Source organism: Oncorhynchus masou, chromosome 5, assembly GCF_036934945.1.
Source record: "Oncorhynchus masou masou isolate Uvic2021 chromosome 5, UVic_Omas_1.1, whole genome shotgun sequence".
NCBI classification, from domain to species: domain Eukaryota; kingdom Metazoa; phylum Chordata; class Actinopteri; order Salmoniformes; family Salmonidae; genus Oncorhynchus; species Oncorhynchus masou.
Window position 1 is genome coordinate 23,890,645 of NC_088216.1, and position 21,226 is coordinate 23,911,870.

The 21,226-nt window shown below is 42.2% G+C and overlaps 1 protein-coding gene across 1 annotated transcript; it reads right to left on the minus strand.

Moving 5' to 3' along the window:
- Positions 1-283: 283 nt before the first annotated feature.
- Positions 284-1,980, minus strand: LOC135537355 (C-X-C motif chemokine 11-like). Its single transcript, XM_064963549.1, has 4 exons — positions 1,709-1,980; positions 1,259-1,376; positions 1,013-1,096; positions 284-673 (listed from the first exon to the last, which is right to left on the minus strand). Exons 1-4 carry the CDS (start codon positions 1,779-1,781, stop codon positions 619-621), a joined length of 330 nt encoding a protein of 109 aa, XP_064819621.1. The 5' UTR covers positions 1,782-1,980; the 3' UTR covers positions 284-618.
- Between the last annotated feature and the right edge of the window lie 19,246 nt (positions 1,981-21,226).

Below are 21,226 nucleotides of genomic sequence, written 5' to 3' on the forward strand. Positions count from 1 at the left end.
TGTTGAGACCAGCTGTGTTTAAGTCATGATCACGGGTCTTATTGCAGTGTTGCCATACATGGGACCCTCTCTCTCTCTCCAGAGTGTATCATACTCTGTAACCAAATGTTAAAAGAGCTGTTCCCATGGCTCTCTCTATAGACCATGAGTATTGGGCCCTATGCATTAATTGTGACGGTAATAATGCTTGTGTTACCCCATATTGCATAGGACTTGGTATAAGCGTTCATAAGCGTTCATAACAAATGGAGTGTTATGATTAAGAGAACGTTGAATCTTTAAGTTGTATCAAAAACATTTTTATTTCAGTTGTATCAAAATCATATTTATCTGTTCATTAATATACACATATTTAAATAGCAAATATAAAAATAAATAAAGAGTTTTAACTTATGATATCTTTAAATGTCTCACAATTAGTGTTGTATTCTTGTATACGGTGTTGTACCACAAAATCACAAAGGAAATAGAAAATCCCCCTCTCTCTCCCGCTCTCTCTCTTTCTCTAAAGTGCAGTGTCAGCCCTCAACATTCTTCTTGTGTGTGTTTGGTCACATGACTTCTGGGAAAATCCAGCCGTTGGGTTTTTCATGCCCCTCTTCCCCTCCTCCGTTACGTTCACTCTGCTTTTCTCTTAAGACACCTCTTCTTTTGCTTGTCGTCCTTGTTTATTCTATTTGGAAGGAGGGAGAAGAGTGTTATTCTCAGAAAGGACTAATGTTACATGGATTATATTAAGTCAAGTGCTGTAGGATGTTTCTAAAGTATGTGCTAAGGTCTTTTGCTTTTACATGCTTTAGCCTCATGTCTGCTACTTAATGGTGTGATAAAACTATAATTACAGTAAAGTTTATAATTACAGTAACTTAGCTTTTTTTTTACCATTAGATCTATATGTCATTAGATTGTGATAAATGTTGATCTATAAGTTATTACATTGTTATAACTGCAGTATAGTTCTGCCAAGGATTTAGTATGGTGGTGAGGAGTCTGATGATGTGATCTATCTTACCTGTTCCAGCAGTTGACGAAAAACATGGCTTTTCTTCCAACGGGGTTCAGGCACCTTCTGGCTCCATCTTCCGCCAGTGTAACACTGAAAACAACAAACCGCACATACACACAATTAATGCTTGTGTCACACAACTGATATAAGGCTGGTTGAGGTGATTGTCATGTCAGAAGTAAATGTCAGAAAGAAACAAACAAAAAAAAGAGAGAGAAACCACTTTCTGCTTAAATGAATGCAGTTACTTACATGATTTCAGTAGTGTCGCAGTAATGGGTCTTTTCAATGATTTCAAAGTCATCAATGATTTCCTGAGTGTGCATAATGGTTCCTGGGCATTTGCATCTGGCACCTGGAACGTGTTGAGCTGTAATGAGAGTTATAAACATCAATTAACATGGTCAAACATTTTAATGGAAACGTTGTTTTATGACAAATATGTCTTGAAATTGGATTTTGGATAAGAATTCACATGAATGCATTTTTTGCACAATGCTTGTTCTAAGAAGAAACTGTACATAACTGCAATTTCTATAGTATTCTACACTCATTTTATGCTATACGACAGCCACTATATGTATAGTAGCCTAGTCACTGCAAAATCCCTAGTCAGTCAGGTAACTAGTAAAGGCATGCACACTGTACTGTACATTCCATATATTGTAGCTTACATTGCGAGAAATGACTTTGAAATCTTACCTCCGTTGAGCTGTATACAAACTCCCAGCAAAACCACCAGGAAAAGACTGCAGGCTTTTGGTGTGAAGGCCATTGTGAATATAAGTAGCGAGAGATGCGGTGAGGTGAGGAGTCAAGAGGCAGTAAGATCCACTTGTAGTGAAAGTGAAAAGTGAAGAACTATTGGGATCCATTGTCCTTTTTATAAACTGCCAGCAGAGGGTTTTCCCAAATCCCATGTTCTTTCCCGGCAAACGTTCAAGAAACAGCTCTCACTGGAATTTCCCAGCTCACTAGGGTAGAAATGAAGGAATGTTGGACTACAGAGTGGAGGGTGGAAGGGGCGGAGGGAAGCTAGGAGTCAGATAAAAAGATGGCCGCGAGAATCTTAACTCCTAACTTCCTAACTGTGAGAACTGTGTGGGAAAGTGAATGCCAGGGTGAGTCAGCATTGCAAGTCACGGTGATTCATGTTTAAGTGGCCTGTCTGCAAACTTATTATTTTAAATCATGTAGATTAAGCTGTCTCGGATTCATTAGTTGGACAGATCCAAAGTTACCTTCTCCTTCTGAAAACTGCTCTTTATGACCACAGATCTGGGGGTCAAACGAGAGATGGTGCTTCGGAAGAGGGTCTCGTATTAAGACAAACTTCACCCCAAACTTTCTTGGATAGAAATAACAAAAGCTAATAGGAAAAGTGAAAACAAAAGTGTATAAACTGCGAAGAATGTTGATAGTTCTTCTCCTTCTCCACCAGCATGCCCAGGTCAGATATGCTGTCCGGGGCAATTAGCAACAGCAACAGCTGCAGGAACATCATGATGACACGATAGCCAGTCATCTCTATTCTGTGAACCCCCAACCTAAATCTACCATGTCATACTAATCATGCTAGTCAACACTAGAACATGTCTATAGACCGACACCTGTTTTACCAGAAGTTAATGATTATCATGGTGATGAATAATGACTGGGCCTAACACCCAGGATGTGTCTGGTGTTTTCAGTCATGTGTGTTGTGTCTTGTCAGAGATTCGTTTTTGGGCTTATGTCCCCATGTCTTTTATTTTTAATTTGTTTATTTAACCTTTATTTAACTAGGCAAGTCAGTTAAGAACAAATTCTTATTTACAATGACGGCCTGCCAAAAGGCAAAAGGCCTCCCGTGGGGATGGGGGCTGGGATTAAAAATAAATAAATAAATGATATATAAATATATGACAAAATGCACATCACGACAAGAGAGACAACACGACTAAGACAACAACATAGCAAGACAGCAACCCATGACCACAACATGGTAGCAACACAACATGGTAGCAGCACAAAACATGGTATAAACATTATTGGGTACAGACGACAGCACAAAGGCCAAGAAGGTAGAGACAACAACACATCACGCAAAGCAGCCACAACTGAAAAAATGGAAGCCAGTTGAGATACTAAATGTCTCCTATTCTGTGGCGTGATATGTCAGGTTTTAAATGAAGCTAAAACATGTTTTTTCATGATAAATAACTAGGTAGATACACCTATGTTTGTAAATGTAATTACACTACATATGATTACATCTGCAAAAAAATGTAAAGCTGGTTTATGCATTATGTAGTTGTATGCAGTGGAGGCTGCTAAAGGGAGTACGGATTATAATAATGGCTGGAACAGAACGAATGGAATGGCATCAAACACATGGAAACCATGTGTTTGATGTATTTGATAGCATTCTACTTATTTCGCTCAAACCATTACCAAGAGCCCGTCCTCCCCAATTAAGGTGCCACCAACCTCCTGTGGTTGTATGATATTTGACCAATTCTGCTCAAATTAATTAACACAGTGGGACTATGCTCAACAAGTTGAGAAGTAATGACCTGTTTTGACTTTTTGGTTCATACACAATTTATTATATGACCAATACTGTACTCTGACTACCACCTCCAATTATGTGAGCCACTGCTAATTGAGCCATGTCCAAGATAACCCAAGATCATGACTAACACACATTTGGGGGGTTATCGCAAATACTGTTGCTCTTTCTCATAAAGTGTCATTTCATGGTAATGTCCACTGAAAACATTGTTACTTAACGTCTTAAAATGAGTGTGGTATTTCTTCGGAACAGGACCTAATGACGTTTCAGTAGAATATGTACTGTATAATTCATCTATATTCTGGTTATTGGAAACATTAACATTGATTTACATTTCAGTGAAAATGTATCACCGGAAAGAGCAGGCCTCCCTGTTCCCTCCCTTCATCTTGTTATGATAGAGGGATGGACCTATGCCAAGGTAGCGTTATTGCTAATGCACTGTAGCGCCAGCTGTCTTGGCTCACCACACGCTTGCGACATTTAGAAGAAACAGAAACTTAAGGAGCCTAACGGATCAGAACCAGAGCACACAGGAGTGCTTAACAAAGAAAATAGATACCATTTGCTGGCCCATAAAGAAAAGAAAAATGTCTGTTCTTGAAGACAAAGAGAAAATAATTGCCTTGATTGTGAGTGACAGAGTCAATGGCTATGAAAACAATGTTTTTGAATACCATTTTGTTTTAATTGTGTTGGTCACACAAAGATATTTACAGACAATCATGTACAGTATTTACAGCTTCTATTTACAAAGAGTTCCTTACAAAAAGATTATCATTGCGAGGGTATCCAGAGAGATAAAGCAGCTGAAGTGTAAATTCATTCGGCTGCCCCCTCCTTTGTAAGGTGTCTTCTACTACGGTGTCCATATTAGGACACCCTTCAACTCTGGTCATGCCTGGAGGGACTCAGTCCATACAGTAGATCACATTGGAGAGTTAAGACAACATTCACAAATCATTCCTGACTACCTCGACCTCCAATCCCACGCTGGGTTAATCCAGTAATGTAATCCAGACTATGCTTCCTGTTCACCAAAGAGTTCCGCAAAGCCCTGCGGCCTTTTCCACAGCACCATCACAAACAGAAGCCTAGGACTTTCTTAGTCACGTCAACCCCGGAAAACTGGGCCTGCGCAAACAACCAATCCAGGGGGTCTCGGCCTGAACATACCCGGGTTACACAGTCCAAAGGATGGGCGACCATCAGTGACACTTCCGATAGACCACTGGGGATCCAAGGAGCATATGCCATGGATTTGTTATAGGGCGCCAATGGGGCTACAGTGGAAGCATCTTCTGACGGGATGGGTGGCCAAGCAGGTCATCCATTGTCGGTGCTCCCGGAGTGGGCCGTGGAGGGGGTATGGGGCAGTCTGGGAGAGATTCTTGATGGAGTCCACATACTTCTCCATAGTGGGGTACTCGTCCTCCCCATCCTCCAGAACTCCTTCCTGCAGCTCACTGTTGGTGGGCAGCAGCTCGACAGATGAATGCAGCCATCTAGGCTTTATCCTGTAAAAACAGCCTGGAAATAGATTGACATTTTTTATATTTTTGATATATAAACTAAGGAGATGTATTTCCTGTTGATACAGTGCCTTGCGAAAGTATTCACCCCCTTGGCATTTTTCCTATTTTGTTCCCTTACAACCTGGAATTAAAATAGATTTTTTTGAGTCATACCAAAATCTTTAAATCATACCACAGATCCTCAATTGGATTGAGGTCTGGGCTTTGACTACGCCTTTCCAAGACATTTATATGTTTCCCCTTAAACCACTCAAGTGTTGCTTTAGCAGTATGCTTAGGGTCCTTATCCTGCTGGAAGGTGAATCTCCGTCCCAGTCTCAAATCTCTGGAAGACTGAAACAGCTTTCCCTCAAGAATGTCCCTGTATTTAGCACCATTCATCATTACTTCAATTCTGAATAGATTCCCAGTCCCTGTCGATGAAAAACATCCCCACAGCATGATGCTGCCACCATCATGCTTCACTGTGGGGATGGTGACCTTGGGGTGATGAGAGAAGTTGGGTTTGTGCCAGACATAGCGTTTACCTTGATGGCCAAAAAGCACAATTTTAGCCTCATTTGACCAGAGTACCTTCTTCTATGTGTTTGGGGAGTCTCCCATATGCCTTTTGGTGAACACCAAACGTGTTTGCTTATTTTTTTCTTTAAGCAATGGCTTTTTTCTGGCCACTCTTCTGTAAAGCCCAACTCTGTGGAGTGTACGGCTTAAAGTGGTTCTATGGACAGATACTCCAATCTCCGCTGTGGAGCTTTGCAGCTGCTTCAGGGTTATCTTTAGTCTCTTTGTTGCCTCTCTGATTAATGCCCTCCTTGCCTGGTCTGTGAGTTTTGGGGGCCGGCCTTTTCTTGGCAGGTTTGTTGTGGTGCCATATTCTTTCCATTTTTTAAAATAATGGATTTAATGGTGCTCCGTGGGCTGATGAAAGTTTCTGATATTTTTTTATAACCCAACCCTGATCTGTACTTCTCCACAACTTTGTCTCTGAACTGTTTGGACAGCTCCTTGGTCTTCATGGTGCACCTGTAAATCTCGCCGCCATTGGACTCTGGAGCAGTGGAAAATTGGGTTTGGTGGATGCTAGAAGAACTCTACCTGCCCGAATGCATAGTGCCAACTGTAAAGTTTGGTGGAGGAGGAATAATGGTCTGGGGCTTTTTCCATGGTTGGGCTAGGCTCCTTAGTTCCAGTGAAGTGAAATCTTAACGCTACATGGTATTCTAGACAATTCTGTGCTTCCAACTTTGTGGGAACAGTTTGGGGAAGGCTCTTTCCTGTTTAAGAATGCCAATGCCCCTGTGTACAAAGCGAGATCCATACAGTAATGGTTTGTCTAGATCGGTGTGGAAGAACTTGACTGGACTGCACAGAGCCCTGACCTCAACTCCATCGAACACCTTTGGGATGAATTGGAACGGCATCTGCGAGCCAGGCCTGATCGCCCCAAAATCAGTGCCCGACCTCACTAATGCTCTTAAGCACTACGCTCTTCAGCACTCGGCGGACCCGTTCTGAGAGGTTATGTGGCCTACCACTTCACTGCTGATCTGTTGTTGCTCCTAGATGTTTCCACTTCACAATAACATCACTAACAGTTGTCCGGGGAAGCTCTAGCAGGACAGAAGTTTGACGATCTGACTTGTTGAATATGTGGCATCCTATGACGGTGCGATGTTGAAAGCCACTGAGCTCTCACTTTTACAGAGTTAAAATATTATACAAATATGTAAGTGGGTTTAAGGGATCTCACCCCAGATATCTCCCTGGGGTCATATGGTAGCAGGGAGATTTCTGAGGACCGGATGGATGCATGTAGAAACTGTTATTACGTTATTACAATAACGTTATAATGTTATTACAATGTGTTATGTGTTAAACCCTACACCCCAACCTGAGCACTCCGTTCTGCCCCATCTGGTCTCTTGGTCATTCCATCCCGTCAGCTCTCAATCAGCCCAGTCAAATATTTTCTCTGTCCTGGCACCCCAATGGTGGAATCAGCTTCCCCTTGTAGATAGGACAGCAAAGTTCCTACCCATCTTCCCGAAAATGTTAGAAATCCTACCTCTTCAAAGAGTATCTTAAATGAATCCCGTACTTATTGAGGGAAAATGAACTTGCTACGACTGTGATATGGGATTGTCTCACCCAGCTATCTTATAATGAATGCACTAATTGTAAGTCGCTCTGGATAAGAGCGTCTGCTAAGTAACTAAAATGTAAACGTTACAAGAGTAATTACAGCGTTACTACACCGATTATAGCAAAGTGTTACTAAAGTATAAAATGTTACCAAACAGCACATATTGCAGATAGGTTATTTTCACATGGGGACCTACTGCAGTATACTCAGTAAAGCTGCCCTTTGACCTTGAAGGCTATAAATAGAGCACTAGGAGATGGGATAATACAATACACGCTGATCAGGCAGGATGAGAAACAGAGCCTTCACTCCTGGGTCTGATTCTACTGTCTATTAACAAAACCTAAGCCTGAAAAAATTGAAAAAGTGATACATCGTTAAAACTTCATCGAATCGCACATTGGCTCCTTTATCACAAGTCTCCAAAAATGGATAAATCTGCTATTAAGTAACTGACCAACTTACCCGAGGAGGATTTGAGCAATATACAGTAAAACAACATTGAAATACTGTAAGTCCCCCCTAAAACAAGTATGCTATTCCCCACCTTCTGAGCCAGTTCTGAACAGTTGCATCTGAAAGTATTACTTGAAGCCAGACAGTTGCCTGAGTCAAGGTGTGTTGGAAGAGCAGGAGCCTGGCCTTCCATTGCAGTGTGACCGCAGCACTTTCTGCATATTTCGGCCTCACCCATCATCACCGGGTCTACTCAACTCAATATGGGGCGAGTGGAGGAATTCAACACTACCAAAGAAAGGTTAGTATTGAGAGCTGTGTGTGTGTGTGTGTGTGTAGCTGCCTCTTTGGAGGTTAAAAGGAATGCAGTAAACCAATTAAACTCCATTTGCTTCAACATTAAAGGTAGAGACTGGGGTCAACAATGACTTCAGCGATTGCATCTTCTTTCATCTGGCCGCTGATTAACTTAGATATTGTGTCTGGACTCACTCTACATCAAAGGAAGCTAAAATTATTAGAATAATTACTAATGATATGATGAATGATGTCACCCTGACTTCATCTTAACATGGAGTATGTCATGTTTTCATGCTTTGTCTTCTCAAGAGACACCATTCAAAGTGCAGTTTGGCAGACCCAAACTTTTCACCCCAAATGTTGCTGTCACGGCTTTCGTTGTGGGAAGGAGGAGCGGACCAAAATGCAGCGTAGTTGTGATTCATTTTATTTAATACGGAAACTAAACACGATTAAACTAACAAAATAACAACCGCACGAAAACAACCCTATCTGGTGCAAGACACAGACACAGAAACAATCACCCACAAACACACAGTGAAACCCAGGCTACCTAAATATGGTTCCCAATCAGAGACAATGACTAACACCTGCCCCTGATTGAGAACCATATCAGGCCAAACACAGAAATAGACAAACAAGACATCCAACATAGAATGCCCACTCAGATCACACCCAGACCAATCAAAACATAGAAACATACAAAGTAAACTATGGCCAGGGCATGACAGTTGCCCTTAAAGTATTTTATACATACAGAATCAGCAGTAGTTTGCTGTTTACGAGAAGTCATAAGGGAAGTTTTCCTTCATATGTCAATTGTTTGTGACGTACACTAACGTTTAAAAGTTTGGGGTTACTTAGAAATTTCCTTGTTTTTGAAAAAAAAAGCACATTTTTTTTGTCCATTAAATTAACATCAAATTGATCAGAAATACAATGTAGACATTGTTAATGTTGGAAATAACTATTGTAGCTGGAAATGGCAGATTTTTTGGTGGAATATCTACATAGGCGTACAGAGGCTTATTATCAGCAACCATCACTCCTGTGTTCCAATGGCACATTGTGTTAGCTAATCCAAGTTTATCATTTTAAAAGGCTAATTGATCATTAGAAAACCCTTTTGCAATTATGTTAGCCCAGCTGATTAAAGAAGCAATAAAACTGGCCTTTAGACTAGTTGAGTATCTGGAGCATCAGCATTTGTGGGTTTGATTACAGGCTCAAAATGGCCAGAAACAAAAAACTTTCTTCTGAAACTCGTCAGTCTATTCTTGTTCTGTGAAATGAAGGCTATTTCATGCGAGTAATTGCCAAGTAACTGAAGATCTCGTACAACGCTGTGTACTACTCCCTTCACAAAACAGCACAAACTGTGGGAGGCTCCGGTGCACAACTGAGCAAGAGGACAAGTACATTAGAGTGTCTAGTTTGAGAAACAGACATCTCACAAGTCCTCAACTGGCAGCTTCATTAAATAGTACCCACAAAACACCAGTCTCAACATCAACAGTGAAGAGGCGACTCCGGGATGCTAGCCAGGTTGAGAGAAAATACTAAGAGGTGAACTCAAATGTAACAGAGAAACTATATGTTATATATTTGTTGTAGAAACTATGGCATTAAATGATGTCAACTACATAAAGTATAGTTTTTCTACAATAAAGTCATGTATGCATATACCCAGAGATGTCCAGTTTATGCCATATGTATTCATACCCTCACATATCAATATAACACCTAGCCAAAGACCCACCTGTCATTCACCTCTTTACACACACAGACACATACTGAGCCAAGTTAGAGTAAACGACAGCACTTCCATGCCCAGTGCTATACTTATTCCCATTGGTCTAGTCTGGAATAATGAGATATAAAAGCCCCACCTAATTCACTGATCCCAGTATAGCACTACAGACCTCAGACCTGTCAGTTACCACTCTGTTAGCCATAGCACTGAGAGACAGTGGCATACAGGACACAGAGAGAGAGATTGCGACACACCGTGGAATACCAACAAGAGAGGGATACAGTCTAGACAATCGAGGTAAAACAATGCTAATATAGTGTGGGGGTGGTGATGGTGGTGGTGGTGGCGGGCTGAGGGTTAAAACTCATTGTAAGGATAAAAGTATCTTTAAAAAATATATATTTCACATTATATTTCAACCCTGTATGATTGTTTGCTATTTTATGATGTAATGCTATTCGAAAGGATAAGGTATTTTCTACATGGTCCATAAGATAATGAGAAATATTCTTACAGTGGATTTGTACTATACAGTGTCTATTCAAATAGAGCATAGAAATCAAATCATAGCTAATGTACAGTGCATTCCAAAAGTATTCACCCCCTTTGGCGTTTTCCCTATATTGTTGCATTACAACCTATAATTTAAATTGATTTTTATTTCAATTTCATGTAATGGACATACACAAAATAGTACAAATTGGTGAAGTGAAAGGAAAAGATAACTTGTTTAAAATAATTCAAAAAAATATAGAACGGAAAAGTGGTGCATTTATATGTATTCACCCCCTTTGCTATGAATCCCCTAAATAAGATCTGGTGCAACCAATTACCTTCAGAAGTCACATAATTCATTAAATGAAGTCCACCTGTGTGCAATCTAAGTGTCACATGATCTGTCACATGATCTCAGTATATATACACATGTTCTGAAAGGCCAAAGAGTCTCAAACATCACTAAGCAAGCCGACGCTTGGCATTGCGCATACTGATCTTAGGCTTGTGTGCTGCTCGGCCATAGAAACCTATTTCATGAAGCTCCCGACGAACTGTTATTGTGCTGACGTTGCTTCCAGAGGCAGTTTGGAACTCGGTAGTGAGTGTTGCAACCAAGGACAGACGATTTCAGCACTTGGCGGTCCCGTTTTGTGAGCTTGTGTGGCCTACCACTTCACAGCTGTTGCTCCTAGACCTTTCCACTTCACAATAACGACACTTACAGTTGACCGGGGAAGATCTAGCAGGGCAGATATTTGACGAACTGACTTGAACGGAAATGTGCCATCCTATGACGGTGCCACATTGAAAATCACTGACCTCTTCAATAAGACCAATCTCCTGCCAATGGTTGTCTATGGAGTTTGCATGGCTGTGTGCTCAATTTTATGCACCTGTCAGCAACGGGTGTGGCTGAAATAGCCGAATCCACTAATTTGGAAGGGTGTCCACATACTTTTGTATATATAGTGTATCTGAGCATACATTTGCACCATATTCAGTAGTGGGATACAAAGCATTGAAAAGCAAACGTTGTCATATTTAATCCAAAGCATTTCTCTGTTATTTCTGTTTAAAAAATGCAGCATAGCAATTCCAGAGCTCCAATCACACCTGTTTTCTGTAAAGATGCAAATGTAAGACAATCTTTGCAAAAAAAGGTTTTTACAGAAAATAGATGTTACACACCCTCTATCCCCCTGTCAACCCTGTATATCATGGACGATGGATGCGATGGTTGCAGATTGGGTCGGCAGCGGCACCGGTCCCTCGCAGTCCATACCCAACGTGGTGGTAGTGTTGGTGTCTGGTCCACTCCAAACTGTAAATGCATGAATCAAAATTGTGTCAATATTGCAAGAACATATTGTCATTTCACATAACCATACACAAGGAAATGGAGCTACTCTACCTGCTTCATTCATGATGAGAAAACTAACTGGAAAAAGCTAGCTAAGTTAGCTAGCTAACTAACTTATAGTAATACAAAATACGCCCAAAAGTTTCAAAACATTAGCTGTCAGCTTGAGGCTTGATAGAGGGTAAAACAAACTGAAGGGGAGGAACATTTGTATTCCTCAGCTAGCTAGGTTACCAGTTAGCTTTCACCCCCTATAAAGCCTAGCTTGCTGGCTAGCCCTACTGGCTGCTGGCCAAATTAGCTAACGTTCTTGATTCTAGGTAACGTTACTAAAATAAATAAAAGATCTCAAATTAGCTACTCACTTTAGCGTTGACTTCTTTGAAGTAACATTATTTTCTACACAGCTTCTCACTTCTTTGTTTCTCCAGTTGTCAGTTTGGCCCCCCATTCAACTCAAACCGTGGCGCACAGAATGCAAAAATATTCGTAGAAATATTTAACCTCCACACATAAACAAGTCCAATAGCACAAATGAAAGATAAACACCTTGTTCATCTACCCAGCGAGTCAGATTTCTAAAATGTTTTACGGCGAAAACATAGCACATATTTATGTCAAACCACCACAGACACACAGACGATATGCAGCCATCTTGTCAAGCAAAAGACACAATCACAAACGCAGGATTAAAAGAAAAATAATTCACTAACCTTTTGAAAATCTTCATCAGATGACAGTAATAGGACATGTTACACAGTGCATTTATGTTTTTTTCAATAATATGCAATTTATATCCATAAATCTCCGTTTACATTGAGCCATGTTCAAAAAATGCTACAGAAATGTACGGAGAAATTATAGACAGCTCCGCCAGATAACAGCAATACGCATCATAAACTTTGACTAAATATACATGTTCCACATATAGTTAGAAAGATACACTGCTTCTTAATGCAACCGCTGTGTTACGTTTATTTTTAACGTTACAGAATTCGTTCACTATGCAATAATCTGAGGCGGCGCTCAGACATAAGCAATATTTCTCTGCTATGTTGGAGTACAGAAATACAAAATTACAACATAAATATTCCCTTACCTTTGATGGTCTTCGATCAGAATGTAGTGGAAGGAGTCATACTTATCTAATATAACGTTTGGTTTCAGTTCGTGTGCCTTTATAGTAGCATATGCTAACAGCTTCAGCTGAAATGCACCCAAAATGACTTCTGGTCCCGCACAGTTGCGCATCAAAACTTCAAAATTACATATTATATGTCGACAAAACTGGTCAAACTAAGTGCAGAATCAAGCATTAGGATGTTATTAACGTACAAAACAATTGGCGATTCAAGCAAAAGAACACAACTCTTCTCAGATGAACTGGAACAATGAGTGCCCTGTCTACAATTGCGCAGCTACATTCTCGTGACACTTCAGTATTTTGCCCGCCAACCGGTCAAAGCTCGTGGGATTTTCTCCATTACTCGCCCCATTGAAAGAACACAGCACGCTGAACACACAGAAACTGTTCCCAGATCCGTAGCTGGTTGGGAAGGGTGGGGGCGATGACGTCAAAGTAGGGGTAACTTTCCTGATGAGAGAGAGTTTGGGAGAATGGCTGCCCTGTGAGTTCTGCTTTACATACAGACATAATTCGAACGGTTTTAGAAGCTTTAGAGTGTTTTCTATTCAATAATTATTATTATATGCATATATTAGCAATTTTGGACAGATTTGTTTTCTGTTTACTATGGGCACGCAATTCCTCCAAAGGGGGCAGTATTGTGCCTAGCCTTGTCCAGTTATTGACAATGTACTAAAATCTCATATAAGCATCAGAAATTGCCGTTATTTAGCATATCAAAAAGCATTAGTCAAGAGCATATGCATTGTATGTTCTGAGAAAATATACTGTGTAGACCAATAGTCATTACTTGCCATCATATAGAGAAAATAAGATGTTCACATAGGCCTATCTCGGGATATCTAATGAGTCAACATCAGGCCATCCCATGTACAGTATGATATCTGGAGGGAATCCCAAAATGATTTGTGCATGAAAGAAGAATAAGGATTTCATATTTGACAAATTATTGCGCATGTGCTGAAATCTCAAAAATCGTCCTTATTTTCAGCATATCGAAAAGCAGATCAAGATCCAGATATTGACCTAGCATATCTGAAATCAATACAGATTATTATCATGAATATGCTAAGAAAACACAGAAATGCGATGTATATATTGTCAGTATTTGTACAACATGAAGAGGGAAAATAGGATGTCACATATCTCAGGATCTCACGGAGGCGCTCCGCACTGCTAAAGCTAACTCTCTCTCCTCTGCTCTCATCCTTCTAGACCTATCGGCTGCCTTCGATACTGTGAACCATCAGATCCTCCTCTCCACCCTCTCCGAGTTGGGCATCTCCGGCGCGGCCCACGCTTGGATTGCGTCCTACCTGACAGGTCGCTCCTACCAGGTGGCGTGGCGAGAATCTGTCTCCTCACCACGCGCTCTCACCACTGGTGTCCCCCAGGGCTCTGTTCTAGGCCCTCTCCTATTCTCGCTATACACCAAGTCATTTGGCTCTGTCATAACCTCACATGGTCTCTCCTAACATTGCTATGCAGACGACACACAATTAATCTTCTCCTTTCCCCCTTCTGATGACCAGGTGGCGAATCGCATCTCTGCATGTCTGGCAGACATATCAGTGTGGATGACGGATCACCACCTCAAGCTGAACCTCGGCAAGACGGAGCTGCTCTTCCTCCCGGGGAAGGACTGCCCGTTCCATGATCTCGCCATCACGGTTGACAACTCCATTGTGTCCTCCTCCCAAAGCGCTAAGAACCTTGGCGTGATCCTGGACAACACCATGTCATTCTCAACTAACATCAAGGCGGTGGCCCGTTCCTGTAGGTTCATGCTCTACAACATCCGCAGAGTACGACCCTGCCTCACACAGGAAGCGGCGCAGGTCCTAATCCAGGCACTTGTCACCTCCGTCTGGATTACTGCAACTCGCTGTTGGCTGGGCTCCCTGCCTGTGCCATTAAACCCCTACAACTCATCCAGAACGCCGCAGCCCGTCTGGTGTTCAACCTTCCCAAGTTCTCTCATGTCACCCCGCTCCTCCGCTCTCTCCACTGGCTTCCAGTTGAAGCTCGCATCCGCTACAAGACCATGGTGCTTGCCTACGGAGCTGTGAGGGGAACGGCACCGCAGTACCTCCAGGCTCTGATCAGGCCCTACACCCAAACAAGGGCACTGCGTTCATCCACCTCTGGCCTGCTCGCCTCCCTACCACTGAGGAAGTACAGTTCCCGCTCAGCCCAGTCAAAACTGTTTGCTGCTCTGGCCCCCCAATGGTGGAACAAACTCCCTCACGACGCCAGGACAGCGGAGTCAATCACCACCTTCCGGAGACACCTGAAACCCCACCTCTTTAAGGAATACCTAGGATAGGATAAAGTAATTCTTTTCACCCCCCCCCCCTTAAATGATTTAGATACACTATTGTAAAGTGGCTGTTCCACTGGATGTCATAAGGTGAATTCACCAATTTGTAAGTCGCTCTGGATAAGAGCGTCTGCCAAATGACTTAAATGTAAATGTAAATATTGAATGTGTCCATACTCGGCCATAGGAAATGTCCATGTGGGATGTTCAGAGTAATACCAATATGATATATGTCTAAAAGACACATCCGGGTTCAGTATTTGTCAGGATATGGTGCAAATCCACAAAACTCTATAAATACACTGCTCAAAATAATAAAGGGAACACTTAAACAACACAATGTAACTCCAAGTCAATCACACTTCAGTGAAATCAAACTGTCCACTTAGGAAGCAGCACTGAATGACAATAAATTTCACATGCTGTTGTGCAAATGGGATAGACAACAGGTGGAAATTATAGGCATTTAGCAAGACACCCCCAATAAAGGAGTGGTTCTGCAGGTGGTGACCAGACCACTTCTCAGTCCCTATGCTTCCTGGCTGATGTTTTGGTCACTTTTGAATGCAGGCGGTGCTTTCACTCTAGTGGTAGCATGAGACGGAGTCTACATCCCACACAAGTGGCTCAGGTAGTGCAGCTCATCCAGGATGGAACATCAATGCGAGCTGGGGCAAGAAGGTTTGCTGTGTCTGTCAGCGTAGTGTCCAGAGCATGGAGGCGCTACCAGGAGACAGGCCAGTACATCAGGAGACGTGGAGGAGGCCGTAGGAGGGCAACAACCCAGCAGCAGGACCGCTACCTCCGCCTTTGTGCAAGGAGGAGTAGGAGGATCACTGCCAGAGCCCTGCAAATGACCCCCACAGGCCACAAATGTGCATGTGTCTGCTCAAACGGTCAGAAACAGACTCCATGAGGGTGGTATGAGGGCCCGAGATTGGCAAATTCGCCACTGGCGCCCTGTGCTCTTCGCAGATGAAAGCAGGTTCACACTGAGCACATGTGACAGACGTGACAGAGTCTTTAGACGCCGTGGAGAACGTTCTGCTGCCTGCAACATCCTCCAGCATGACCGGTTTGGCGGTGGGTCAGTCATGGTGTGGGGTGGCATTTCTTTGGGGGGGCCGCACAGCCCTCCATGTGCTCGCCAACGGTAGCCTGACTGCCATTAGGTACCGAGATGAGATCCTCAGACCCCTTGTGAGACCATATGCTGGTGCGGTTGGCCCTGGGTTCCACCTAATGCAAGACAATGCCAGACCTCATGTGGCTGGAGTGTGTCAGCAGTTCCTGCAAGAGGAAGACATTGATGCTATGGACTGGCCCGCCCGTTCCCCAGACCTGAATCCAATTGAGCACATCTGGGACATCATGTCTCGCTCCATCCACCAACGCCATGTTGCACCACAGACTGTTCAGGAGTTGGCGGATGCTTTAGTCCAGGTCTGGGAGGAGATCCCTCAGGAGACCATCCGCCACCTCATCAGGAGCATGCCCAGGCATTGTAGGGAGGTCATACAGGCACGTGAAGGCCACACACACTACTGAACCTCTTTTTGACTTGTTTTTAAGGACATTACATCAAAGTTGGATCAGCCTGTAGTGTGGTTTTCCACTTTAATTTTGAGTGCGACTCCAAATCCAGACCTCCATGGTTGATAAATTGGATTTCCATTGATCATTTTTGTGTGATTTTGTTGTCAGCACATTCAACTATGTAAAGAAAAAAGTATTTAATAAGAATATTTCATTCATTCAGATCTAGGATGTGTTATTTTTAGTGTTCCCTTTATTTTTTTGAGCAGTGTATATATGCATTGGAAATGGTCTGTATTCGTGTCATGGAAAGATATTCCTTCATTTGGGCCCTTTTCGCCCAGTGCCCGTCCTTGCTCCCTGTCTACCTCCTGTTTACTTCCCTGGTTTGAAGCTGTTACGGGAACAAGAGCAGTATGATTCAGCATTGCATGACTTTGCACAATCAATGGACCAGACTGATTCCTGCTAGCACATAACATTCTGATAACCGTATGTTTCTTAGAGCGTGGTGAGAGCGTTTGTTATCACATGGTTATTCTACATACAACCTTCACACAACTTTCAGGGAACGGTGCAGGATGGTTGCTTGGCTTTGGAACATTTACAGCATATTTAAGGAACTTGACAACAACAAAAATGTTTTTCTTGGTATTTCATTACTTTAACAGGATGTTTTCTAAAAGTTCAAACATGGTCACATTTTATTTACATTTTGATCATGTTCTTGTTATGTGCTGGTTGTTAAAATACGTGTATCTTTGGAAAATATGTTTGAAAAGGGTATTTTGTTTTTAAATTGTAATGATATAGTTGTGTATTTCATGGAGTTATGAGAATTGCATGGGGCGGCAGGGTAGCCTAGTGGTTAGAGCATTGGACTAGTAACCGGAAGGTTGCAAGTTCAAACCCCCGAGCTGACAAGGCACAAATCTGTCGTTCTGCCCCTGAACAGGCAGTTAACCCACTGTTCCTAGGCCGTCATTGAAAATAAGAATTTGTTCTTAACTGACTTGCGTAGTAAAATAAATAAAAAATGGGAAGGTCTGCTCAATCCAAGATTACAACCAATTGATTACAGCATTACCCCAAAAATGGAGGAGGCAGGTGGCAGCGGGAGGAGGTAGGGAACTAGTCTGTCTGCCCAATATAAAGGATCATAACTGGCAGAGGAATAAAAATAGCATGAATAGGAAAGTATACCAGTTTCATTTGAGGATCAGGATGTTGACAGCTGTGCCATACAGATTGAAAAAAGTTGGGAAGAGATTTTTGATGTACCGATTCCATGGTACAGGGTGTATGAGTTTATATATAAAACAACACAAGATTCGTGCTTTTCAGCTAAAATTAAGTACAGAATTCTTGCCACCAACAAAATGTTGAATGTTTGGGGCATACAATCATCGCAGCTCTGCAGATTATGTTGTGAGGATACAGATTAAATTAAAGTCTAATCGAATCAAATTTATTTATTTCGCCCTTCGTACATCAGCTGACATCTCAAAGTGCTGTACAGAAACCCAGCCTAAAACCCCAAACAGCAAGCAATGCAGGTGTAGAAGCGCGGTGGCTAGGAAAAACTCCCTAGAAAGGCCAAAACCTAGGAAAAAACCTAGAGAGGAACCAGGCTATGAGGGGTGGCCAGTCCTCTTCTGGCTGTGCAGGGTGGAGATTATAACAGAACATGGCCAAGATGTTCAAATGTTCATAAATGACCAGCATGGTCAAATAATAATAATCACAGGCAGACCGAGTTTGCGTCCCTCACATGGGTAGGCAGACCATTCCATAAAAATGGAGCTCTATAGGAGAAAGCCCTGCCTCCAGCTGTTTGCTTAGAAATTCTAGGGACAATTAGGAGGCCTGCATCTTGTGACCATAGCGTACGTGTAGGTATGTACGGCAGGACCAAATCAGAGAGATAGGTAGGAGCAAGCCCATGTAATGCTTTGAAGGTTAGCAGTAAAACCTTGAAATCAGCCCTTGCCTTGACAGGAAGCCAGTGTAGGGAGGCTAGCACTGGAGTAATATGATAATTTTGGGGGTTCTAGTCAGGATTCTAGCAGCCATATTTAGCACTAAAGTTTATTTTGTGCTTTATCCGGGTAGCCAGAAAGTAGAGCATTGCGGTAGTCTAACCTAGAAGTAACAAAAGCATGGATTAATTTTTCTGCATCATTTTTGGACAGAAAGTTTCTGATTTTTGCAATGTTACATAGATGGTAAAAAGCTGTCCTTGAAACAGTCTTGATATGTTCGTCAAAAGAGAGATCAGGGTCCAAAGTAACGCCGAGGGCCTTCACAGTTTTATTTGAGACGGCTGTACAACCATTAAGATTAATTGTCAGATTCAACAGAAGATCTCTTTGTTTCTCAAGACCTGGAACAAGCATCTCTGTTTTGTCCGGGTTTAAAAGTAGAACATTTGCAGCCATCCACTTCCTTATGTCTGAAACACAGGCTTCCAGCGAGGGCAATTTTGGGGCTTCACCATGTTTCATTGAAATGTACAGCTGTGTGTCATCCGCACAGCAGTGTAAGTTAACATTATGTTTTCGAATGACATCCCCATGAGGTAAAATATATAGTGAAAACAATAGTGGTCCTAAAACAGAACCTTGAGGAACACTGAAATTTACAGTTGATTTGTCAGAGCACAAACCATTCACAGAGACAAACTGATATCTTTCCGACAGATAAGATCTAAACCAGGCCAGAACTTGTCCATGTAGACCAATTTGGGTTTCCAATCTCTCCAAAGGAATGTGGTGATCGATGGTATCAAAAGCAGCACTAAGGTCTAGGAGCACGAAGACGGATGCAAAGCCTCGGTCTGATGCCATTAAAAGGTAATTTACCACCTTCACAAGTGCAGTCTCAGCGCTATGATTGGGTCTAAAACCAGACTGAAGCATTTTGTATACATTGTAGAATTCCGAAGAGGGTGGCCAGCAGAGATAGGTGGGATGGGCTGGGGGAAGCTGAGGGTTGGAATGTGGAATTGGAGACAAGTGCGAGTGGAGTTGCTAGGAGGGGGATAGAATGACGGTCAAAGATAAAAGTAAATAAAATAAAGTCTAAATGAAACAAAAAGTAAGTTTGAATGACACAGGGGAAATGTTGTTACAGATATTTTTGATGTTTATTTCACCTTTTGTCATGTTCTGACCTTAGTTCTTTTGTTATATCTTTGTTTTAGTATGGTCAGGGCGTGATTTGGGTGGGTTGTCTATGTTCGTTTTTCTATGTTGTGTTTTGCGTTTGGCCTGGTATGGTTCTCAATCAAAGGCAGGTGTCGTTAATTGTCTCTGATTGAGAATCATACTTTGGTAGCCTTTTCCCACCTGTGTTTTGTGGGTGATTATTTTCTGTTTTGTGTATGTCACCTTTCAGAACTGTTTCGTTTCTCCTTTGTTATTTTGTTTAGTGTTCTCGGTTTAATAAATATATGATGAACACTTACCACGCTGTGCTTTGGTCCTCAACTCATTCCAACGACGAACCTCACACCTTTATTTAACCAGGTAGGCCAGTTGTGAACAAGTCCTCATTTACAACTTGCAAACTGGTCAAGATAAGGCAAAGCAGTGCGACACAAACAACACAGAGTTACACATGGGATAAACAAATGTACAGTCAATAACACAATAGAAAAGTATATATACAGTGTGTACAAATGTAGTAAGATTTGGGAGGTAAGACAATAAATAGGCCATAGTGGCAAAATAAGTACTATTTAGCAAATAAACACTTGAGTAATAGATGTGCAGAAGATGATGTGCAAGTAGAGATACTGGGGTGCAAAGGAGCAAAAACAAATAACAATATGGGGATGAGGTAGTTGGGTGGGCTATTTACAGATGGGCTCTTAAACGCCAAATGCTCTTAAACGCTAGTAAAACTAAATGCATGCTCTTCAACCGCTCTGACATCTGATGCTTAAAGTTAGTGAGGGAGATATTAGACTCCTGCTTCAGTGATTTTTGCAATTCGTTCCAGTCATTGGCAGCAGAGAACTGGAAGGAAAGGCGGCCGAAGGAGGAGTTGGCATTGAGTATGACCAGTGAAATATACCTGCTGGAGTGCGTGCTACGGGTGGGTGCTGCTCTGGTGACCAGTGTGCTGAGATAAGGTGGGGCTTTACCTAGCATAGACTTATAGATGACCTGGAGCCAGTGGGTTTGTCAACGAATATGAAGCAAGCGCCAGCCTACAAGAGCATACAGGTTGCAGTGGTGGGTTGTATATGGGGCTTTGGTGACAAAATGGATGGCAATGTGATAGACTATATCCAATTTGCTGAGTAGAGTGTTGGAGGTTATTTTGTAAATTACATCGCCGAAGTCAAGGATCGGTAGGATAGTCAGTTTTACGAGGGTATGTTTGGAAGCATGAGTGAAGGATGCTTTGTTGTCAAAATAGGAAGCCGATTCTAGACTTAATTTTGGATTAGAGATGCTTAATGTGAGTCTGGAAGGAGAGTTTACAGTCTTTCCAGACACCTAGGTATTTGTGATTGTCCACATATTCTAAGTCAGAACCGTCCAGAGTAGTGATGCTAGACGGCCGGGCGGGTGCGGGCAGCTAATCCTGTTTGCCTGAGGCTGATGCCACC